The sequence below is a fragment of the Biomphalaria glabrata genome, chromosome 6, assembly GCF_947242115.1.
Source record: "Biomphalaria glabrata chromosome 6, xgBioGlab47.1, whole genome shotgun sequence".
NCBI classification, from domain to species: Eukaryota; Metazoa; Mollusca; class Gastropoda; family Planorbidae; genus Biomphalaria; species Biomphalaria glabrata.
The window spans coordinates 28764470-28790928 of record NC_074716.1 but is presented as its reverse complement, the minus strand read 5'-3'; the positions used below and the strand labels follow the sequence as shown (position 1 = coordinate 28790928).

The following is a 26459-nucleotide window of genomic DNA, read 5'->3' as shown; positions in this document are numbered from 1 at the left end:
AATATCTGGTGAATTCCAATGGTTCACGAGTCACTGTAGAGAATAGAATGCCTATAACAAGAAGGTATATTCATAAGTAAAAGATTTTCTGGAAGTGTGGGGAAAAGATTACAAAAATTACTGAAGTCAAAAAATATATCAAAATTTAGAAACTAAAAAAAGAGAATAAATAGCCTTCAGAGTTCAAACAATTGTAATTATATTGGAACAGACTATTAGAACTGCAGCTTAGGCGTACATAATGATATTCTCTAATTGTTTAAGTAACATGCATTGACTTTTTGATCTCACTAGGTCACTCAAGTGTCCAGTGATAATGGACACGACAAGCTGATGAAATATGTCCAAGCAAAATTCCAAGATTTGCTCGAAGAATTAACATGGATAAAAAAGGACTTAATGGAAACAATGCTTCGGCAATCCGCCATGACAAACGACAAGATTGAGGCCAGTATGAAGGAGATCAAGGTTTGCATACAGAACATCCGAGGCACTGAGAGAGCCCACGACAACTCTAACATCGCACTAGGCAATTACGATATCAGACCTTTTGGTGTAACCAGCAACATTGGTCCACAGAATAGTAGCACAGTAACCCAAGAACGCGACCAAAATATGCTATTTAGTGACATTAATTGGAAGTCCCCTGACAAAGTGGAGCAGAAGATACAAGAAGAACCATTGCTTAGCGATTGGAGTGACCAGGATGGTGTTGGCGCATATGACCTTCACATTGAACAAACGCATTCAGTAGAAAATTTAAGCAACGGTATAAGTCAGGACTGGAGCCAAGAGGACGGGTCAGAGTGGCAAACAGTGGGTCAAAAAGTGAAAGCGAAGAGTTCTAGTTCTGCTCAAGCCCTTGGACCTTATTCTGAACAGATTTCTCGGATGTTGTCCAGAAAAGATATGTACAGGTCGATGCCAAGCATTTCGCCTACAGAATTCATAAACTTTGATACCGAGCTTGGACAAGGAAGTTTTACAATCAACAATGTAAAAGAATTTTTCTCTGCAAGAACATCCGTCGAAACAGAACTTTTATATACACAACCTCTGAACTGTTGTTATACAATGCAATTTCAATTTAACAGAAATGGACACTTTGAAGTCAATGTTAAATTTCATTTAATAGACCAAGTTGATCAAAGACCTATCAAAATCGCTTGCGTGGGGGAAATTAACAATCCACAATCTAGAAGATTCACCAAATTGTGGAGATTAGACCATGATGTGGTAGATTTTCATGAAGAGATTCAACTCAAGGCTGACGTCTGTTTGGACACCCTTAGAGGAAAGTATACTCCTGTCAAGTACAACACTCTGGCCAAGCGACACTACGAACAAAATGATAGGTTCGACCTCAAGTGGATCATCACTGCAAGCTAAGAAGAATAGGATTTTTTTTCTTCACATTTTTCCTTTCCCAGTTGTAGATATTTTGCATGATATTCTTTTATTATGGATACTTTGGAACCAGTAAGGATTAGGTATGGATGAAGTAAGTTGGAATACATTTTTTCTGGGTTATGTAGAATTGAATGTGTTTACCAGTGAGGGTAACGATATCTGTAAAACTACAATCAGAGTAATAAGATTTGTGATTCTACATTTCACATAATTTATAAAAATGTTTAATATGTTTCGGATATTTAAACATCATTTAATCAATCATTTAAACATCATTAGTAAAATGATAATTAATATTGCGGCACTAACTGGCTGTCTGGCAGTGCGATATGCACCTCGGACTGTCATCACGGGGGTCCTGAGTTCGATCCCTGCCCGTTGCCGACCCCTGCTGTCCTGCAGAAGGTTTGTTCCAAGAAGTAATCTTTCTGAACGAACATCCCAAACCATACCTACAAATTCAATCAACTGAAGTAATTATGACTGACAATGTAAATGTTTATATTCAAATTAGAGAAAACTGAAAAAATATCAAAATATATCATAGGACTGTGACAGGTGGGGAAATGTGACGTGTTTGGCACGTTTAATGTCTAGGGGATGATTATTTTTAAAGCTATCACACACCAACCCGTCAGCATATAAACCGGGAGCAGGCACGCAACGAGACAAGCAATGAAAGATAGATACAAAGTTAAAAATGAAGAATATTTATTTACATAAATATTTACATAAAAGAATAAAAAGGGGGAGGGTTTGCATCTATCCCTAATTGATACTAATTTTGATCATCACTCTTGCACGTAATAAGAGAGTATGTCACTTTGTCTTCTGAACTTAGCTGGTTGTCCTGTTGATGTCGCAGCTGGCTGTGTCCTGGCTTGAGGTTCTGCAGCTGGAGGTGGCGCTCTAGCGGATAGAGGGACGCCGGTGATTCAGTTCTTGTGGAGTTTCAATCCAAAGTTCTGATATCTGTAGTGGGCACAGTAGGGCGGGTGGCCGGCTACCGTGGGCACAAGGTTACTGCGGGCAGAGCGGATCTGCCGTGGGCAGCGTAGTGAACAGGATATGTCCAGTGAGTTGCAGAGGGTTTGGCGTAGCTATGACGTCTCACACAGATCTGGGTCTATAGGGACGTCGCACCTAACAAGTTGACAGGTGGTCTGTCGAATAGGCGGGCAAGGCCGATAGCGCCAAGTAGTAGAGTTGAGTAGATCTCAGTAGGCAAGTGCAGTGCTGAATAGCACTAAGCACATAAATAGTAGGTGATTCTCGATAGCAAATAAATAGGCAGACACCTGAGGGAGGCACCAGGTATTCCTCTAGGAGAAAGAATGTATGAAGTAGTCCAGTCTCGATAGCTCAACGACAATGAGAAATAAGAGGGTCTGGTTTGATTTTGATCTACTTTATATAGGCCTGGAGAAGGCGGGCGGAAACAGGAAATGTCCTAGGCTAAGAATTATCTTACACGTGGGTGAAGTCCGACAACAGTCGCACCTTGGATTATCATGCGGTGTGTTGACTCTATTGATCTCCTAGATCAAGGAGAGACGTGGGAGAAAAGGGGGGGGGAAAGATTGGTTTGCTTTCCAACCAAGGTGGTGTCAACCGCGACCGTCCTTCAGACATCCGGCGGGTAATACAAAAGAGATTGTGTGTTTACCTTTCCCCGATCAAGGGCAGATAAATGAAAGGACGCGCCTTAGCTATCTCCAAGGTGGTCAACTAAGTCTAGCCTGGAGGGGAAAAGGTGGGGCGGGTGAAGAATTTAGGGGGTAGGATGGGGAAATAAGTAAAATAAAATAAATAAATAATGAGAAATAATAATTAATGCTGTGATAAATTTGAGTGACTCTGACAGCGAGTTTTTGACTTGTCACAAGGACTCAAGATATTTTGTTTTACTGCATACAGCCTGTAGTTGAGAAATCAATTTGAGCGACTTATTTATCTCGCTAAATATAACAGATTCGAAAAAGTAGACACTAGAACAGCGCCAGGTATCTGCCTTCACCAGAGTAGGATTTAAAAACAAAAATGGGGGGGGGGAGGGGAAATTCGGCTGAAATAACTATTTAGTTGACATGTATTTTCATGCCATATAAACCGTATCGGACACCATGGGCGCCCTCAGGATTTTCGCAGTGGAAAAGGGGGGGGGGTCACAAGAAGCTGCTACCTATGGCTTAAAGTCGTAGCCTCAACTTTCTTGGACAACATTCGGGCCCCCATACCATATTGATATAAAGGGCATAGTAAATACTTCTTGTTCATGAAATACAAAGAAGCTAAACACGTGAACAAAGTATTTACTGCACAACTTTGTTAACTTTATCCGTGAGGTCCGTGCTTCCTTACGTTCGATCAGACAAAAACTGCAAACGTTGACTGTGGCTACTGAAACTGTCAATAACTTTACAAATGAATAACTTTTCGTCGCGATGGACAAGCTATTTTCGAAGAAACAGATGGTAGGGAGGAGAAATTAAGTGGACCAATTAGATTCTTTTTTTTTTTTTTTGCAATTTTAGGATTCAAGCATAAATTTTGAGTTATAGTTCCAAATTTATTTAACTAGAAAAATATCAGATTGATTAAAGGTTTGAAAAAAGGGGACTAGGAAAATAACGACATTTGGGTTCAGAACTCAATTGTTATTCTTGTACTGAAAAATTTCGTATAAATTCTAATTTTCAAAAACAAAGTCTTTCTTAAAAGTTTGTAAAAGGTTTTATTTATTTCGGATGTTCCTTCAGAGTTGAAGATAATTACTTCCTAGTCCAAACCTCCCGCAGGACGATGGGGGATGAGAGCGGGTAGGGTTTGAACCCGGGACCATCGATAAGTCCGAACGACAGTCCAGCGCGCAAACCGCACGACCAGGCAGCCATCTTAAATTAATTATAGTCTATTCATGTGCAATTACATAAACTCTGTGGCCATATTTGGCTATTCTGTTTTAAAATGTTATGTCTGGAAAGGAAAGAGGGCGGGAGAGTGAATACAATAAATCCTAGTTTCTTTTTATCATTTCTGCTAATAAGATATCAACAGTTTCAACACTAAAATACCCAGCTAATGCAGTGAATTCATCATGATGATGCTCATATTTTTGTTGCTGCTGCCAGTGCTCAGTTGATACGAATCAAAGTTTTGACTTTTGGCATGTGAAGAAATGTCTTGTATATCTTCGTAAACTGGTGGATGTGCTTAGCCTGCTATTTTATCGAGCGCTGAAACCGACCGCAACTCCGCAAGATGTTAATACATTTACACTCTTTACTTTTGTTCAAAGAAACTAAAACATTGATTAAATCAAAAGATAACTGGCAAGGATTTCTCCTCCAAGGCAACAAAGGAAAACAACAAAAAACATGTATCCTATTACAGGCCTTAACTAAATATAGGCCGAATGATCACTATAATTATGTGCCAGTGAAAACAGATCGCCACGCCTAACGTGGTATAGAATACTTGACACCCTTTATAGTGCTAAGAATTGCAAGTCTATAATAAATCGTACATGTCGGACACATGGGCGCAGCCAGGATTTTTTTCTCGGGGGTGGGGGGGGGGGATTTTTTTCTCTCCTCTCCGGCCGATATATGGAAAAAATGTAGACTACCCGCCCTTGCCAGCAAGAGGGTCTGGGGGAGAGCTGTAAGTTGTAAAAATATTGGCCAAAATGTGGCTACTAAGAATTCATAGGCGTTTACGTACATGGTCGGACATCAATTTATGATACGCCTAGGTGGAAGCACTACTTGTTCAGTTGCTATTTACATTTGAATAGATTTGACAGTGCAAATAATGGCTAGAATTTGCCATTTTTAGAATCCGGAGTGCACCCCCCCCCCTGCAGGCGTCTAATGTCGGACACTACGCGAAGACAATTCTTGACACTTTTAAAACAGTCATTGACCTCTTTAGTCACACAAGAAGTTGCAAAGGGAAAAGAATTATAAACCTATTTAATTAGGACAATATGTATAGTCCAGACAAGGAGCAATAGCTCCTCCGAATACAATGATTTCATGCAATAAAAAAATTTTTTTTTAGGGGGGGGGGGGGGGTAAGAATTCAGTAATAAAACGACTACCACAAACTACTTCTTCTATGTTAAATATTTGTTAATTAATTGCAATCTGTGATTAATACTACATCTACAGTGTTCTCCCCTCCCATTGCATTTCAGAAGGAATGGGGGCAGTAATTTGTTACTTTTCTTAATTAAAATGGTAATATAGTATTTATATATTGTATCATATAAAATGAATATATATATATATATATATATATATATATATATATATATATATATATATATATATATATATATATATATGTGTGTGTGTGTGTGTGTGTGTGTGTGTGTGTGCTTTCTATGTGCCTTTTACATTAAAAATATAACATAACCTATATAAAAATGTATTAAATTTTACTAAATTTTTACTGAAGAAAAATGTTATTTGTTTAGCGTTACTCTAAAAGACAAAGATTTTATTGGATATTTGCACTAGATACTAAACAATGTCAGGGCCGTTTGATTGAATGTCAATGTTGCCAACTATAGGAAAGCTACAAAACAAAAGAACATGTGATTCTGCAGTGCTAAAAAATGGACAACTATCATCTCACTTTCCTTGTCAACATTTTGTTTCTTCTTTACACCGGTCACACCAACAAGTTTGGATAGTTTTGGATTGACCACCATGGATGAAAATCTCTCATTTTTTTATTTTTACAATATTTTGAATATAATTATCTAGGTCTGTGGACTTTTGCCCTTTGTAGTATGTCGCCAGATTATTGTTTAAAAAAGAATAAAAAGAATTGTGGTTATTGACGTGAATGTACCATTTATCAATCAAATTGTTTAGTTGGTGTGACTATATGATCATATTTGCTTATCACCACTAAGGTTGGCATATAGTTGATAATTCATATCATTTTTTGTGTACAATTGTTATGCACAATATTTCGATTTTGCTATGTAGTGGAGCGGATACTTGTTGAGGTCACACCGGCCACCCCGATATCCACATGACCTTTTCCCCCTAGATGGCGTCCTGTGTCCGCGCTTAAATAAGCAAAACAACGTGGACACTGTCCATTCTACCCACATCTCTTGTCATTGTAGTGACTGTACGTTACTGGACCTACTTCTTGTCCACTCCCATTTTGTGCCTCTTTCTACACCACGTGTTTTCGTATGGCTGCAGGTAAATACATTTTTACTGTTTCTTTTATTAGATTACAATTTTATTTAGTACCGGTAGTTTTTATAGAATATCGCTACCCCGGTTTTCGTCCATGTTGGACAATCCTTTTTTTTTAGAAAACCAGCATGTCAATTAATTCAGTCCATAGAATTATATACTATATCTAGACTGGACATGGAGATCTTTTAACACTGCAAAAAATGTCGTGAAAATTTTAAAAAAATTGAAACAAGGCGTTGTTTTGTAAAGTAGTTATACTTATAAGTAAAGTTGTTGTTTTTTTTTCAACCCTAACCTACTATGTAACTGTAGTAATTAAACATCAAAAATAAGAATACTTTCGTCTCATAATTACTATTTTGTAATTTTTAGATACATAATCTAGAAAGATCTAGGTAATCAATCTATTTAAATGTACATAAGATGATTAAAATCAACAGACATGAGTTATTTTGATCTAGGATTTTTGAAACATTATCTCAATGGAAACTAACAGGAAATGGCTCTGTTTCATATATTAGCGTGAATATGTAATTATATGATTAAGAGCCCTTTCTAAAGAAAATCCGAGAAATGATTTTGCATTATTTCTAAACTTTGAAAACTAAAGATCACTACTTTTCTAAGACAGAAATTAATGAGTAATGACGGGGCGACTTCACTTAGAGCTTGAAAAAGAGTTACCTACATAATAATCTCACTGTCACTCTCTCTCTCTCTCTCTCTCTCTCTCTATATATATATATATATATATATATATATATATATTTATATATTTATATATATATATATATATATATATTTATATATATATATATATATAGGTCTGTGAATCGATTAATCGCGGGTAAGAATTTGTTTCCTGTTTCCAGTCTAGATCTAATATATAAGTATTCTAAGTCTATGATTCAGTCATTGAATTGCGTACTTGTAGTGTGTAGTGAACTAGACGAAATAGTTCCTATATAACAATATAGCAGGTAAACTGTCCATCTTGTAAATGTATTTCTACAACCAGTGTGTAGATACCGGCATTTAAGAACCAGTTGTTCTTTTTTGTTATACATTTTTGTACGGAAAGGAAACTCTTCAAACAATGTATGTTAGTTTTATGTAGAACAACTAATTGATTTATTTCTAGAGAACTACTTTTTCATTCATTTTTGTAATGTTTATGATATTCCATATCCGTCTTATGTTATTATAGGAGATCATTGGTTGACACTATATTATTTTTTCTAATCTAATATTTAAACTTTGATGTTGTGTGCACAACTTGGTCTAACCATTTCTTTTAGACCTATTATGTTAAGTTTATGCCCATGCCACATGTAATTATGTTTACCTTGTGCAGGTCTCTAGTGTAGGGCTACAATAAACAAATCTAATCGGCCTACGAGTTGCCTTCGACATTTATTTCTTCTGTGCCCAAACCCACCCCATATATAATTTAAAATTTTAACAATTTAATAAATTTAAAATAAAACAAATCAAATACAAATACTAATAAATGCACACTCCATTTTAATTACATGGAAAATTCATATTCAGTAGTAAATTATTTAGTACTTACCAGGCTGTAGGCCTATATGTCCCTTACTGTACCCGATTACTACGTCCATTAGTAAACGCTCAATAGGCCAATGTTTTGTATTTCTACTCTGCACACATAGAATAAAAAGAATTCTATGAAGGGCCGCGTGTAAAATAAAAAAAAATGCCGCCCCGCCCCCTTTTTTTCCTAGAAAAAAAAATTTTAAGACTGAGTTGAAATCTGTACCAAAAATATTCTTTTATTTAAATTCATTTTTTTGTAGACAAATTCGTTTTTTTTTTTCTTTTCCTGTTCACACTGATATAGTATTCCTTACACATGCCAGTGGAGTAGCTATAGATTTGGGAGTCCGGGGTCTTGACCTCTTTAGAGGCCCTTGCACTTTGACATTGACTAAATGACATTAGATAATGGCGTAATATTTAATGTAAAAACACATTTTGGACACTCAATTTGGGGACCCCCTTCAAGAGGGGGACAATGGGATTAATATTTTCAAATTTGGACCCCCATTACCCACCCTATCTACACCACTTGTATACGCTCTGCCGATAATATTTCGTTCTGTAAGCCATTGACGGTGAAACTTTTTAAAAATTCGTAAACTTTTATTATATGATTATCACGACTGTATATTGGGGAGATGTGCATTGTCTCCACAATCATCTGGCATATGCAGATTCAAATGTGCCTACAAATTAAAAAACGCCTATTAGACAAAATGAAGCAACTCAGCGGTGAATATTTTTCTTGAATTTTAATACAAAATAAATACTCCAAAATACAAGTCACTTATACTTAAAATAAAACACAGTAACACAGTGTTTCTCAATCATTTCCGGGTGGCGACCCACTAGGTTTTTTTTCGAGCACCCCATAGAAGCTGGTGACCTAGAGGGATGATGTAGGCTCCAACAGTGAGGTACGTAAAGGATGAAATGAAAAAGAAATTTAGTCATATTCAAAACACAATTTTTAGATTTTATTTCTCATTTATGTTAATTTAACTTCATGTATAGAATCCAAATTAACGTCATGAAATTTAATTAAAACGAGTCTGTTTTTTTTTTTGGTAATAGTGTCGCCTACGTAATTCGTAAAAAAGTTCTCATATTAAGTCTGATAATAAAGAAGCAGTCCTGGTCAATAGTATTAGGCGAGAGACATATAGCGCAGGTAGGCCTACGTCTCTAATGGGCGTGATGCTTTTAAAGATCATCTTCGTGTCGCGGGCATTTTCTTTTTCTCACAAAAATGGTCACTAAAATGAAGTGCAATAGTTAGAAGAAATTCAACTATTCAGAAACAAAAAAAATCCAAAAGAATCACACTAGCGGAGACGTTTTGAAATGTTTTCTTCAAAAGCTTGAACTCATATTGTTGCATACGCTTCTTTCCAAAAAAATAAAATAATTATTACATGAAATTGTGTCTACAAACATCTGGACTTACCGAACACTTATGTAAGATTGTTCTTTATTGATTTCTCATCAGCTTTTAACACTATACAACTTCATTTACTCATTGAAAAGATGAAAGCGTTGCAGATTAGTCCATACATAATACTATGGGCTAATGAATTTTTGACCCAGAGAGCTCAGAGGGTTAGGGTAAACAATGTTATATCTAATGAACGCATAGTTAACACAGGGGCGCCCCAGGGGGCTGTTACATCGCCATTGTGGTTCATTTTGTACACCAATGATTTTCAATCCGATAGTTATTGTTGCTCCTTCACAAAATTCGCTGATGATGCGGCTCTTCTTGCACTGCTCTCAGAGAGCTCAGACGTAAATGAGTATTTCAAAGAAATAGAACACATTGAAAAATACTGTAAAGATAATTTTTTATTATTAAATGTAAAAAAAAACAACAAAGAAATGATAATCGATTTTCGTATGGGACAAGAAGGAAAATGATATTGTTTCTGTAGCTGGAGACACTATTGAAATTGTGCAAACCTTTAAATACCTTGGTACTAGCCTAGACAATAAACTAAATTTTACTGCAAATACTGATTATATCAGCAAAAAAGGGCAGCAAAGATTACGATTACTAAGAAAACTGTTAAGGTCATTTACTTTCCTTAACTGAAATCTGCCTGATGCCATCCTCCGTTGTCCTGTGGGAGGTCTGGGCTAGGGAGTAGATTATCTTCAGAATCTGAAGGAACATCCGAAACAAGCATTTACAAACAATAACCAGCTACTTTCGGACACAAAGACTAGACAAAGTTGCGTCTCTAGGTGAGTGAGTGGCGTGGGGGGTGCGGTCATCACCGGACACTCTTAAAGGGTAACACCCAAGTGAAGGAAATTTTCTTTTGCTAAAGCAGATTTAATAAAAAGAATGGCTGTAACTTGAAAAAAAAAGAGTCGCTGTAACTTGATACTCACCCAGACAAGCTTATGTACTTTAACTACATTTAATATTTGGATCTAGACTGCTCTGCGGAAGTGGGGTCGAAACTGATGCCAACACTTAAATACCCACTTTGATGGGACAGGAGCGCTTGTCTGGCGTACAATTACTAATCGAATAGAAGGTCTTGGCCTAAACATTGATAACGTTGCGATCGCGAAATCACGAAAAAATACTTTAGAAAATGCGAGTCTCGTTACAGATTGTTAACTTCGTTTTAATTCTATAGAAGTTTTGTGTTGCTTACTGGTGATGGTCGTCTTGTTGTGAGACACTGGAAGAATGAATTTTTGAAGCTTGTCATCGCGTTGCTGATTCTGTAGAAATACCCAAGGCCTTAAATAAAATATATTGATCTTGATTCGTACAGTAGATATGCCTTGACATATTTGGGTATATATCTTGAAATTTATTTATTTTTGAATCTGCTAGTTTTTTGCGATATTCAAATTTTCCATTCGGGTTTTTATTTTGTAGTTTTTGCCAATATTCATTTTTTCCCATTCGGGTGTCACCACCCTAATGGGTGTCATCTGGTGCGTACCGCACCCCCACCTCCCCAGAGACGCCACTGGTTATAACAATTATATAATTTCATGAATAAAAAAATATATATGAAAAGAACACTCAAAAAAATGTGTAACTGTGAATAAATGTGTATTTAATTAGGTCAATGGTCGATAAAAAGAACAATCTAGTGATAATTTTTGTTTGTACAGTTTTAGGAAGAAAGATGTGTGTGTGTGAAGGGTGACACCGACCATACTGACGCCACTGACTATATATTCAACGAAGTACGAACTGAGAGAGTTCACAGGCTAGATCTGGAAGTCTAAATAAAACTCTTAAAATAGTCCGCACTAAGGAATAAAACTTTTTAGCAGGATCATTGTTTTAGTATAGTTTAAGTTTAGTTCTATGGTTAGCAGAATTGAATACTTCGTTTCGTAAATTTTTAATCTCCGACTTTTTAACAGCATGTTGATTTTCTTTCCAATCCCAGCATTGAAAACAGATGTTGTCTTATGACATTTTATTATTTATATCAATCTACATTTAGATCTAGACTAGATCTATATAGATAAATCTAGATCTATAGACAGATTTATCTAGAGTATTAAAGACCTAGACCTAGATCTAGAAAGATCTAAGTCTAGATTACATTTCTAGTCTAGATCTACTCTTAACTCTTTCTTAGCTCGGACTTTTTGACCTTATATTTTGGATGGAAAACTAAAACAAAAGTCTAAAGTCGTAAAGAGGTAGATCTAATAATGTAATAATTTAATTTAAATTAAAAATAAGTAACACTTTAAATTAAAAGGGAAACTCCGATGGGTAATTCTGCAGGATTTCAAGGGGCAGCCATCTTTGTTACTATTTTGTTAATGTTTATGTTCCAAAGAAATCCTAAGATTAGATAGATCTAGTGTCTTAAAAAATACCAAGAATTAACATTACTTCTGAAACTTCTGTGTTTTCAAAGCAATGCTATTTTTTCTTTTAATTTTGACTTGGTGTCAATACTATACGTTTCTTATTGTTCTGTCTTTTTAATTGTTAAATATTGTCTATATCTATTCTGAATTATTCTGATATAGAGAATCTAAATTTAACAGTTAAATTTTAACTAGGCCTACAATAAATATCAGCACAGTTTATTACCAATAATTAATTGACCTTTATTACCTTTAAATTAATTAATAGACTTATTAGGACTAGATGATACCAGTATAGAGTATAGCTAGATCTAGCATATTATTTACTTATTTAGCTTCAAAAATAATTAAAAGCAAACAAAAACCCAAATCGGAGAGAAAACCCAAGCTACAAGTTTACAGTCTAAACAATAACAAAGATGGCTGCCCCTTGAACTCCTGCAGAATTACCCTTCGATGGTTTTTCAAATTTTATTTTATACTTCTTCTTATCTTTTGAGTTATTGAAATAGATCTAGATCTAGAGTAGTTTATAGTTTAAAAAAAACAATTTTTCTTTAGACTAATTAGAGGAGGTTCTTATATTTTGAACCCATCGAATTCTCCTTTCTGAACGGGTCGCTTTTTTTTTGTTTGTAATTCATTTGTTTTTATGTTTTGAGCTAAAAACGACGTTTCTGGACTGTGCATGTCTAATTTTAGATAAGTTCCGGTAATTTTGTTCCGTTTTTCCAAAGCAGATGGCAGTTATTTAGATTCTCGGTAACCATGTATGTAAAGCTGTTGTTTTAACCTCCCCCTGCTATTCATACCCATATAAGGGATGAAGGCTATATTATGAGCCTGTTTGATCGTAGGCTGATGGGCATATCAAAATAAGTTTCCAAACATCTTTAGAAAGACATTCCAATCACATTTATACCGTTAGCTGTTAAATAAAATTTAAAAAGGGGGTGTCCAAACAAATAATAATGAATTCAGCTCATTCTCCTTTTTGAACACAGCAAAATCGTAATAAGAAATATTATTGGGATAAATAAATCTATGATTTTTTCAATGAATAAACATGACCTAGATCGAGATATCTAGAATATATAACTTATGAATGAAAGAAAAAGTGCCGGGCTGCTAATTTGAAGCCAGAGACCATGCCCGCTGCATTTGATCACACAAGATAAGCTGGCGGTGAGGAGGGGATGTTAAGGTGTCACAAAATGAACATCCAAATTATGAAAACAAGAAGAGGGTCCTTGGATGGGAATTAAAAGAAAGACAGAGAAAATACTAGTAGCCTAGTAGAAAATATCATGTTTATTAAATTAAAATAATTAATTTATAGCTCTATAATCTATATAAATTTATTTCTGTCTGTTTCTACACATAGATTATATAGAGGTATTTAAATAAATAAACTAAATACGATATATATATATATATATATATATATATATATATATATATATATATATAGAAAGAGAGAGAGAGAGTATATGAGGAAATAGACTATAAATACATATTGCAAAAGTGAATCTACCTCTTTTACTACAATCTAAATAATTTTTAAGTAACACAGATATAATTTATTAGCAATTACATAGTGGTGTTCAACACCGGTGCTCACTGTTCAACTAAAGGAGAAAGCCCAAAAACTGTGTTCAAAATAGGAGCATGATGTGACCCAATTTATTTTTAAATAAAATCTTGACTATGGGTGGTAATACATAGGGACACAGCTATTTGCATTGTCCTTTAGTTGAAGAATAAGAATCTGCTTTCAGTTTTTCTGAAATTTAAACCTTCACCAAATAAAAAAATAAAATAAAAAATTGACCTAGTTCCTGAAAGTCGGTGTTCAGTTATAAGAATCTACCATACATATGTGAAAATCCGTAAGACCGGAAGTTAAAAAATGGCATCACATTTTGAGATCGTTTTTTTTTCTTACTTTCTGTACATAGGCCCTTAATTGAAATCAATTATGATTTTAAATCCATTGAAATTGTGGCTTAAAGAGGTGAATATGGATACATTTTATATTGAGGAACACTTTTTTCATGTGTATTTTCTTACTTTTTTTTTACTTGAAAGTATATGTATTTTTCTTTTTACTGATACTCATTTCAGGTAATATTTTAGAAGCTAATTTTTTTTGTACTAATTTAATAGAAAATATATCTGGCCATATTTCTGCCAAGTTTTATCACGATACCTTTATTTCTTCAATTGTTATCGATTATATAAATTTGCACTGCTCCCTATGGGATTTTTTACTTTTTTTGAAAACTAAACTGTTTTATGACTTAAATCTTGCCTAGGCTAGTAGATATAGCAATTATGTATAGGTCTAAAAAGCTTTTAAAGAGTTTAATTTGTTTCTTCTATTATTTTTTTAAATTTTAAAGCGCATTTGAAAAATATTGTTTCAGACGATTTTGATCCCACTTTTTAAATATTTGGTTATTTTCTGCCATCACAAAGCCGCCATTTTGTCCACACCCCTTGACATTTCTTGTAGCTCTAGACCCGATAATTGTTTATTTCATCAATATTTACATTCTAAACAAGTGAAGTTCATAAATATAAATGAAATCAGATTTGTGAGCTAGAAATTAACTACGAATACTAGATCTACTATTAAATTATCTTTTAATAAGTAGATCTATCGTCTACGCAACTCAATTCCAACTTTTTAACATTTTGAGCGGGGGGGGGGGGGGGTCTCGCTGGCTGAGCGAGCTAGATGCTCTCATCTTCATTGTTCCATGTCAGCCAATGTTAGGTCAAAACGCCACAAAAAAAATAACTTTCTAACTGTTTAACCTACATTCATAATTTATACACCATTGGAAAGTTCTTTCAAAGTATTTTAATGATGTACTAATGAAAAATTGTTTTTTCAAAGATAATTCTTTATTTCACATCCCTACATTAGTACATCATTAAAATACTTTAAATACTTAACAATTCTTACGCACATTATACAGCATGCTAGTTTCGAATTAAATGTCAAAATAAAGATGTAATGACCTCAAAACAGCTAGTGTTTGAATTCATATAATTTCTGAAATAAATAAACTACTCTATTTAAATTCTGCGTACAACAAAGTTGTAATAGTAAACCTTTTTCCATTTTGTATTTAAATGCTTAGAAACATTTATATTTAATAAATTAAGTCAGTAAATTCTTGACACCTAAAAATAAAAACAACAGATTGAGATTTTGTTTTTACAGAGAATCTAAAAAACTGCCTTCTATTTTGGCAAAACGGAACAAAAATACAAAAAATTTAGTTGTCCCAAAATGTAGATTTTTTTTTTTGATAGGGTATTCAGAATATAAGAGCTTACTCTAGATCTATATATATAGCATTTACTGATCGCCTAAGAATATTATATTTTTTTTTTTTTTCATTTATAGTTTATGAAGTTCCCCCCTGTGATTTTTTGCTTTGATTTTGTTTCATTTATGTGAGATTTTAATATTAAACCCTCATTTACCCCAGCGCAGCCAAGGGGGTTTTGAGTTTGCAATCCCCTTCCAGAGGGGTTTCGGTTAAAACCTCTTTTCTTTAAAACAAACAAAAAAATAATGCAATCAACAATCTCTAAATTTCTTTCTAAAGCTTATACTGCATTTTTGATAATTTATAAACTTAAATAAGTTTTTCAGCACAAGAATTATAATCTCCATATCCATAAGTATCAATTTTCAAATTTCTTTTACTAAGAGAAGGTTTTTTAATGAAACAAACATATGCCAGTAATAATGTTTCATTACCTTGCACTAGGTAAGGTTGACTCATACAGCTATATAGAGAAATATATAATATATCATTTGCAAATACTATTTTAAAAAGCTTTAAACCTCAAAATTGATCAGTACTCCTTTTGAACTGTTTTGTAGATTAAAGAAGTTCTTTTGATTTTGTAAGATACATATTTTTATTAATAAGTTATTAAACGTTTTTAAAATAAATTTTTTGCAAGGTTTTCCAGATTGTGATGGAAGTAAATAGATATTTTGAGACATTCTCAGACCATCATCTTCCCTTTTGTAATGTCAAAGCAAAGATATTGTCCACTCTAGGACTGTTCTGAACTTTATCTTTGAGTGTATTCTTTATATATTTTATTTAAATGTCTTTACTTATATATATGCAATAGAGAAAAAAATCCACATTTCATCAGTCGGCAACTTTTTTTTTTTTTTTCTCATTTCCACCAACAATACATTATATCTTACAGCTAGCAACACTGTCGTGGTTAAAAAGTATCCGCTTGCAGTGTGCACGTAATACATTTGATTTCAGATCTTCTACTTTGCGTAAATCCTAAAAATTGTCATTTTTTGCTACTAAAATATGCATATTATACTTTTATTTTTTTAAATGAAGAAAAATGTAATATAATTTAGAAGTTCTTTTAGATATTAGTATTTTATAAATAAGATAGATTTTATTTAAGATTTTTTAAAAGCATTTAGGGGCAGCCCAAAAATTCTGGCCTGGGGCCTCCACATACTTCAATCTCTTTGCTTGATTTGATGAAGTAAGCATTGCAATTAGAGTTAAGACCTAAATTTATGGATGAATTAGCTGTATATATGTTGTTAGTCAGTTACTTCAGTCTGTTTCACTTAAAGAACCAATCTCTTCATCCTGTGCAGAATGTGGGTGGCAGGGCGTTGTAAATGTGTATTTCACTGTCATACTATTTGTAACTATGCACAGAAGTTGTTTTTTTTTTTTCTGGACATATGTACGATGTGAATACAGTTTATCTGCACAACCAAAGCCTTTGGGTGTTACTGTTGAAACACAAACAAACATAATTGGCAGAAAGTATTTCGTCTTGTTTTCATTAGTGTGTGCTCACTATAAACCTTTTTTAAGTAATTGACTTTATAGATGTTATTGGTTTAAGTCTTAGCATAGTATTACGTAACTATATTTCACAGAATTGCTTTCCGTAATGGATTTTTTACAAAATTTTGCTGTGGCAAAAAAAGCGGGGATGTCTAAAGAAGATTTTGTGTCTTTATGGGAATCCAAAATGGAAATTGAAAGACGAAATGCTGAAGCCAAACTATTAGAGCTTGGTGCCAACATAGACCAGGTATTGATATTGTTCTACTTGGCTGTATTGTGAAATATATAAAAATGTGTAACATCAATGTTTTTCCACTATTATATCCATAAAATGCATATAAAATTGGTATCAGTATATTAAAATATGGCGTGGATGTAATTGTTATGGTTTTATTGAATGCTAAATAGTTTGCTTTTGATGTGGATGGAATTTATTGCCTTAAAAAATTAAATTTACTTTTTAACCACTATAAACTGTGTAAGAATATTGCACACAATTCAAACCAGATGTTATGAGCTTTTTTTTTTTTCTACTTGTATGCTTGTTCATATTGTTTTGGTGTTTAAAAATATAATAGCAATTTGAAGATGCTAATGTCCTTACCTATAATATTTTGAAGTGAACTAGATTCATTCTTTTAATCTTGTTAGTTTTTCGTACTTAGTCATATACGTCTTTGTCAATTTTTTTATTAGGGTTTTTATGGGAGCTTTTAGAATGCTTATTGCGCTGAGTCCAATCTGTTTTGTGGACAAGTGGAAGGAATAGGATATCTGGGAGAGGGTTTCTGTACTGCCTTAAGGTACCCATCAAACATGGCCCAGCTTGAGTCTGGTTTTAAACTCAAGCTTCCTTGATAGGTAGCCACCCAGTTTATGCCACGTAGCTACATATACTTGATTTAGACTTAGTATTTTAAACAAGTGTGATTGACATAATGCTCTATTCAACATTAGTTTTTCCTATGTCATTTCTTTAACTTTAAAACATAAAATTCAGTTCTGTTTTTGTTTTTTTAAAGCATTTCTTTTTTTTTTCATAGGCCTTATATAAAAGTTCTTCTAGAGACAGCATGAAACAGCCTTTCAATAAAGAAACCAATATGGGGAACAAAGAAGAAATCACTAGCCTAAGAGCAGAATTTCAGAATATGTTTGAAGCTTTTCGCAATGAAATGCTGACTATGCACTTGCAGTTGAAAAAGCAGATGGAAGAAGAGTGTCGCTTGAATTTAGACTCTATGAAAGTTTATGTTCAAAATGAAATTGAACTTCTTTGCCAGAACAGGAACATGAATAATATGGGTGGTCCAAGTATTGATTTAAATCATTCCATTAGCAATCTTGCTATAAATGAGCCACTTCTTGGATTGCCTTTTAAAAAACAATCTCTTCTTCAGAAACTCAACATTCCAGTAGAATTAAAACCTTTAGCCCAAGAGACCAGCTTTCATCTAGTCCCTCCTTCTAGTAAAGATTATGAAATGGAAAAAGATTGGAACGAAATGACTACCAGCATTCCAAAACCTGATATTCCTATTATCAATAAAAGTTATGCAGCAGCTGCAGCCTCTGAACTCCAGGACAAAGAAGAAGTGGAGCAAATTCTGAGGCCTGGTATTGAAAATGGTCACATTGAAAGTGAAATAAATAACTTTAGAGCTTCTAATGAAACAAACACAGTGGAAGCTACTGGCCATATTGCTCAAATCATATCTATGCAGATGGCTCAGAAAGGAACAACTCCCACGTCAAGAGCTAAACAGAATGAACTTGTCCTGCATCCAGGTGTTGCAATGGGAAAACTTTTTGGGACCCTTTCAAAACACCCCTCCACTTCATTGACCAATATGTCTGAAGGTGTTGCTCATTTTAAAATCAGTAATTGCTCAAGATGGCAAGCTTCTAAAGCTGACTACTACACCCCTTACCAATACACTGTGCCCATAAAGTGTAAAATTAGGCTTCAATTACGATTCAGTGCAAAAGGATTCCTCTGTGTTAACGTGTTATTGAGTAAAGGTGATTATGATGAAAACATCAGGTGGCCAGTCAGACTTTCTGGATGGGGAGAAATTTACAATCATGGCTCCAAAAGATATACCTCCCTTTGGAATATTGACCCACAGAACTGTGCCAAACCTGGGGGAACATTAGAATATTCTATTGCAGCAACTGTTCGCCTTATAACCAGCAGGGGAGTTCATGATGACATCACTTTTGATAAGTTGAAACTAAAGAAGTATGAGTTTCAGGACACATTTGTGTTCAAGTGGTGTGTGAAGGCTGAAAATGACAGTGTTTAATTCACCCATGAGATCTAAATAAAAATCAGTGGTTGAAATTATTTTTTTTGTGTGTGTGCTAATCAATCGAATCAACCTTCAAAATATTTTATCATTGATAATATTGATTACTTATGAATTCAGTGGTTTGCATTTAATATTTTTTACTTTCATCTGTTCTATAATTTTTTTTTGTGTATTAGTAGAAGATGCATATTAAATGTAATAATTACTTGTATTGTAATTTTTTAAACATATTTCTGAGTAATTTTTTTAAGTTTATCACAATTCATGTTAAAAGTTTTTCGATCACAGATATAGATCATGAGAGTCCTTTTTTTTTAATCAAACATTTATTGCTTAGTTTAATAGTTTCTAATAATTATATTATATTGACTTTGTTGCCTCATTTTGATTATCTGCATGTGTCTTTTTGATGTCCCCTGTGAACAATTTTTAAGTATTTTTCTTCAAATACCTGTTGAACAGCGCTACTGATAGTAGTATATTTCTCTTTTGTCTTCTGGTCAACTATCACACTTTCAAAATAGCAGCCTAACAATAAAAAATCTGTTAATATTTAATTTTTTTTAAACAAAATAAAAAAATTATAGAAAATAATTAGAATAAATGTATAAAATTGTTGCCAGGATAACTCTTTTTTTCCCACATTCAACTTGATGGTTATTTTGTTTAACAATTGGAAACTGGTGCACACAACTTGGTTAGCAAGGTTCTCAACACCTCAGAAATAATGTTTTAACAGCAGCATGAGTATATATTTGTCATTTCATTTTTAAGACCATCTTGTGTGTCTAAATGAAATAATTTTTTTTAAATTATTTTTTTTTACAATTTTTTATTGTTTTAAAAATTCAGTGAAAATAATTATTGGAGCATAACTAATAGTATATGATAAATATTATAGGAGTTTCCATTTTATACTATCATTTTTTTTATATTGAAGACATGACGTATAATGTGTTATACCGGTAGTCTGATCTTGTAACAACAATATATATCCAATCTGGTTGCAACAAAAACAAACATTTTGTCTGCAAGTTAAAAAGCATTAAGCAATGAGTGTATACCATAAGTTATAAACATGGCACTATTTTTTAGCATAAGGAGTTAGAGAGCTATTAGTAAAAGTAAATAAACTTCCCCATTCAAAGCTTGCAATGTATGGGCCAGATGATGTTAAGTTAATTAATTAATTATTATTAATGTAGTAATAATGATTTTATATTTTGTCGTGTCAACCTCTTCAGTTGTACTTAGTTTTAATGTTGATCTAGTTGCTTTTCAAATTATTTTATTATGTCATTTAGAAGGAAATACATTGGGTTATTTGTCAAACAAAATGGTTAGTAACTTAGTACTTTGTTTTATAAAATTGGTTTATCATGTTGTTGTATTTCTTTCCAATAAGCCACTGAATTGATAATGTACACGTTCGTTAACACCACAATAAATGTTATATATAAAAAAGCGATTGTTTATTTTAATCACTTTCATTGTTTACTTACCCTACATTTTTTTTATTGCTTATTTATGGCTCGTCTGTAAAGTCTAAGGGTGTAGACTTTTTCTACGACTCAATACAAATGGATGTATGAAATAATATTGTACATACAATCATGGGCATAGCCGGAGGGGGGGGGGTCGGAATTTAGTTACTGATTTTGAGTTTAAAACCCCCTACCAGGGGTTTTTGCAGTTAAATGCCCCTCTTCTATAACACAAAACAAAAAAAAAAATGCAAACGACAATCCCCAAATTCCAAGAGCACAGTTAAGTAAGATTTTGATTTTAAACCCCCCTTTTCAATATAAAAAAAACAAATTACACACTCAAAGTTCTATGAGCATAGCCAAAGGGGTTTTTAGTTCACTTCCCCCCCCCCCTTTTCAGTAGGGTTTGAAGCTAAAAAATACCTCTTCAATATCCAGTATAAAAAAAAAAGCAAATTACGCACTCAAAATGTTATGAGCGTAGCTAAATTGGTTTTGAATTTAACCCCCCCCCCCTTTTCAGAGGGTTTGAAGCTAAAAATACCTCTTCAATTTGAAAACAAGCAAATTATGCACTCAAAATGTTATGAGCTTAGCTAAATGGGTTTTGACTCAGTTTTGAGTTCAAACCCCCCATTCAGCGGGGTTTGAAAGTAAAAAATACCTCTTTAATATTAAAAACAAAGCAAATTATACACTCAAAATGTTATGAGTGTAGTCAAAGGGGTTTTGAGTTTAAACTCTTCTCCAGTGGAGTTTAAAGCTAAAAAATACCTCTTCGATGTAAAAAAAAGCAAATTACACACTCTAAATTCTATGACCTTAGCCAAAAGGGGTTTGAGTTTAAACCCCCCGCAACCGGGGTTTGAAGCTAAAAATTACATCTTCAATGTAAAAAAAAAAAGCAAATTACGCACTCAAAATGCTATGAGCGTTGCCAAAAGGGGTTATGAGTTTCAACATCTCTTCAGAGGGGTTTGATGCTAAAAAATACCTCTTCAATATAAAAAAAAAGTAAATTACACACTAAAATTTTTTGAGCGTAGCCAAGCCAATTGGGGGGGGGGGGGGGGGGAAGAGTTTAAATCCCTCTCCAACAGATGGCTTTTTTTAAAGTTTAAAACCCCTCCAGATGGTTTTGAGTTTAAAATCCCCATACAGAGCGTTTTGAGGTGGAAAACCTCTATCTTCAAGATTTTTTAGTTTAAAACCCCCAAGAGATGATTTTAATGATAAAACTTCCCTTTTCGATATAAAATCTAAAGCAAGCTACAGTCACTTAATTCAAAGAGCGTATTTAAGAGAGGTTACACATGTCTACCGGTGGCGGGGCTCCATTAATAAAGTGCAGTGAATAGTCATCTGCCGAAATTGAAAAACACTAAATGTGGCTCAACAGAGATGGCTAAAACAGATTTTAGGAGTCAGTTATAGAGATCGGGTTTATATCAAGGAAATCCTATGCCGAACTGGGAGTCGGCCCATTAGTAAGATTGTGACAGAGCGTCGCATGAGGTTTGCAGGACAAGTTCTCCGACAAAATGAATTACGCATGAGAAGAGTTGCGATGACATCCTAGTATAACTTGGCGCCTCACATTCATGGAGGTCCTCAGAGCAACTGGCTTCAGACATTACCAGTGACAGATTTTTGTGGAAACAGCTTGCCGCCAAATCGCGGCGCGGGAGGGTCTAAGTCAGTAAGAATAGCACATTAGGTTTTTGAAATAAAACGTTTTAATAGCAGGAAAATGCACTGTAGATACCTCAGAATATGCATTTTGTTGGCTTTCAATACCAGAAATAGTACTCGGCGGCGGGGCACCTAGCGCTCCCCCAGACCCCCTTGCTAGCAATGCCGGGGAATCTACAATTTTTCCACTAACTCCAGGAAGAACCTATTCTAGGACACAATAAACGTCTTACGAAAGAATGATGGGTCAGAATGTAATAAAGATTATGTACACACATACATAGGGCCTATATATAAATATTTTTTTCCGCTGGGGGGGGGGGGCGGTTGGGATTTTTAAAAATCCCCAATCCCCCCTTCCCCCCCGCAAAAAAAAAATCCTGGCTACGCCCATGCATACAATACTCAGAGTGTAAACTCCCACACACGTTTTTCCTCCCAAAACAATGTTTTCACCCACATACGCTCAACAAAACTAAACAAGTTTGGAAATGCATGCTGCCTGCTGTTAGACGAAGTCAGACAATGGGATGCTACTGACATTTTCATACAATAGATTCTGATTATTCATGTATCGGAATGTTGAAGCTCATGGCTGTGGACTTCTGACTGATGATATTCTCCAGAGTCCTGAAGTAACATATACATTACTGCTTCTGTTCAAATAACTCACTCTTATGATTGATGCGGACTCAGGCTGTCTCGTCATTATCTTAGGTCTTTAAATAATTTCATAAACCACGTTTTACTGGCCGATGTAAGCTCACATAGCTTCAATAGCTCTTTTCTTGTAACACTACAAACCTTTTGAAGACGTGCTTCCTACTTCATTTCATTCAGTCCCCCCCCCCCCTTTTCCTTTCCCCATTTCAATTTTCATGCCATCTGTTAATGTCTTTAATCTCCAAGGTATTTTGTTTCACCATTGGCATATATTTATTTCTCCAGGGTATTTGCATTTTGTATGTGGCTTTTGACCCTTCACCCCACATCTCCATTTATATACATCACAACGAGGAGTGACAAGTCAAACAGTAAAGTCGTATTCACACTACCGGTACTTATACTAATAAACACAATTTAAAGTACCGGGCACTTGAGATAAAAGAATTGATATTTGCATGAACTTTGCAATGTGTCCAAGAATCTAATGAGGACTGCTATCTCATATTCAATGGAAAGGATTGTTTTGGATAGGTACTTAATAACAGTTACAAAATGTCAATGACAGTTATATACAAATACAAAAGGGAGGACGTGATCTCCCTTTGCTCGACGTCTAGTAATCCTAACTACAATGCAGTTATATAAAAGAAAACATAAGACATTTTTTTTTTTATGTTGTCTATGTATGATCAGTTTGAAGATTTAATTTTAAAAACAAAAGTGGGTGGATTTCAGTTAATCAAACGTAAATCTATTGCACTTTTTCGTATCTAGGATGATACAGATCAGATATCAGAAAAATAAATAAAAAAATACGAATGCACTTTTACAAGTCAACATTCGGACTGGCAAAAGGGAAGAACTACTCAAAACTCTGAAGAGACGAAAGCTGAGCTTGCTCAGTGATGTAACACATGACTCCTTTTCAAAAGTCATCCTTCAGAGCACTGTGGAGGAAGTATAAAGAAACAGCCATTTAAAAAAAAAACGTAATAGAAGGATCGGCCTATCTATTCTATCCTGCTTAGAACAACTGCTGACCGGGAAAAGTGGAAAGGTGGGGGGTGGGGGCTTAATCTGCATTTTTAAATACGATTTATTACAATTCTGTAGAAACATGATTCTATGTACCCTCTCACGTAAACTAATACCGTGGAGGGGTTTGGTTGCGCAAACTGTCACGGCACCGCTAAGACCAAAGTCAAGGGATAGATGATAATGACCTTGAACAGATCAAACGTTTAGTTTTTTTTTTGTTTTGTTTTTTTAAAGATTTCAGTTGACAGACAGCACAAGCTCTCTATTACGGATGGCAAGTAGTATTTACTTGATCCGTTCTATTCAGGACGCACCTTTTTACAGACTTACAATCAATCAACTATGGTACAAATCTTGTACGCTTTATTTCTCCACTTCCCATTCTCTGATCAAGTTGATACTTTATAAATGTAGGCTATTCGAAAAACTCACCCATTATTTGATCAACGACTCGTAATTTTGTTTTATATAGAAACAGTATTAGCTTAGGGGAGATTTTTGTTAGTCTACAACTATTAAAAATTAAGTGCATGATTGTTTCAAAACAATTGGATGGCTACCAGTTAGATAAAAAAAAAATGTCCTCTATTCTTTACAAGTAGTCTTTTCACTTTTTCCTCTCTTGTTTAATTGAAACTTGAACCCTGCTGTCAATACTGCTCCATTACTTCACATTCCAAATAAACAAGCGATAACTGAATGTGAACTCGGCTAGTCTCATGGTTTTCAATTTTTGGCGATAACCTACGGCTCTCATTGACTCCATTGGATTTAAATACAAATGTAGGCCTATTACTTGATGTTGTTGAGTATACAGGGGAACATTAAAGATATTCTTAAAAGGAAATCGCTGAAACCACAAAGACGTAGGCTTTGCAACAAAATAATGATGCCAAGCGAAAAAGATGAAGAATCTATATTAACACCAAGACAAGAGTTACAGAGAGAAACGTAGACACCTTTGGACAGATTGTGTACGCTAAAATCACCTGGTTTGAATAGCTTCGTGATATTGCTGATACGTCTGAATTTTGTTTTGCCTATAGAGCTAATGAATCCTCAGATCAAAATCAATCTCAATAGTGCTACAAGCAAAAAAAAAAAGCGGAGAAGGTTTGAAAATGTTTTTCTTCGAAAATGTTTTAATAGATATTGTTACTAACGCCTTTCGTGAAAACGATAGACATTTTTACACTTTTGACACAATTTTTTTTCTGGATAGAAGGAGGCTTCAACAATTAGTCGCTTTTTTTCTTCCGAAGCCACCAAACTTCCAAAATAAAGACTCCTAAAGTGATCAAAGTTGACAAAATTACGACGCATACATTTTAAGTATAATGAACAAGAGCTAATAGAAACATTTTTATTTCAATACAATTATTTATAGTTTTGCAAGCACGAAAGCATATTTTTGTAAAATTGATTTCTTTATATTTATATATAGGCATATATATATATATATATATATATATATATATATATATATATATATATATATATATATATATATATATATATATATATATTGCGAATTGGAAAAGCTATAAATATTAATACACATCATTAAAAAATCGCCTTTTTTTGCTCTTTGTTTTACCTCTTTTCAAGTCAGAAATTCAGACTGAGCTGTGAGCTGGACATTGACCCAGGGGTAAATTGGAAAGAGCTAAGACAGACTCTTCATGCAACAATGGCCAGTGGACTATTGCATCAGTCCCAACAGAGTGGTTCGACGAGAACAACACAACAAGCAATCCAAGAGTTATTAATAAAAAGAAAGGCAATCACCACTGTTCTGTGCTCGGGAACCCTAAACAGCACTGAAAAAGTGTCCTTTTACAGAGCCTCGTGTAATATTTTGAAGGCAAAAGTTCGTGAATAAAACAAACAAAAAAACAACAACAAAAAAAACTGGTGGTTGGAGCTTTCGGAAATCATACAAAGATATGCAGCCGCAGGAGACACGCACTCACGCTTTGAATCACTCCGCTCTGCTTACGGTCCAACACAGCAGACTATGGCGCCTATAAGAACTGCCGACGGCCTCGTCTTGATAACCAAAAAGAGGTGGTGACACCTGACTTACTGAACCGGTGGACAGAGAACTCAAACTTACTTTTGAGCGACAAAACGGTTGTGTCTGAGGAGTCTCAGAATCCCACAAGAAACAGTGAAAATGAAACTCGACGAATATCTAAATCTTGTTGAAGTTGAAGCGGCTATGGGGTAGCTAAAAAATACAAAACTCCTGGCTCAGACAATCTTCCAGCGGAAGTTTTTTAAAATGGGTGTCGCCGCTCTCACAGAACGATAAACTGACCTCATAACCTTGTGTTGGAACACAGA

The 26459-nt window shown here is 34.3% G+C and overlaps 1 protein-coding gene across 12 annotated transcripts in view; it reads left to right on the top strand.

Annotated features, from left to right (window-relative positions):
• LOC106050584 (uncharacterized) overlaps positions 1–20698 on the top strand; it is a 31575-nt gene extending 10877 nt beyond the window's left edge. For 3 of the 12 annotated variants that reach the window (XM_013205570.2, XM_013205571.2, XM_013205572.2), the window contains exon 3: positions 295–8031. In XM_013205570.2, coding sequence (XP_013061024.2) covers positions 295–1389 — 1095 coding nt within the window. In that variant the 3' untranslated portion in view covers positions 1390–8031. Of the gene's footprint in view, positions 1–294; positions 8032–11593; positions 11874–12225; positions 12510–15968; positions 16599–17007; positions 17166–17961 lie in introns of those variants that run through there. The other 9 variants (XM_056034173.1, XM_056034171.1, XM_013205566.2 and 6 more) reach the window with 9 other exon arrangements.
• Positions 20699–26459: the final 5761 nt, after the last annotated feature.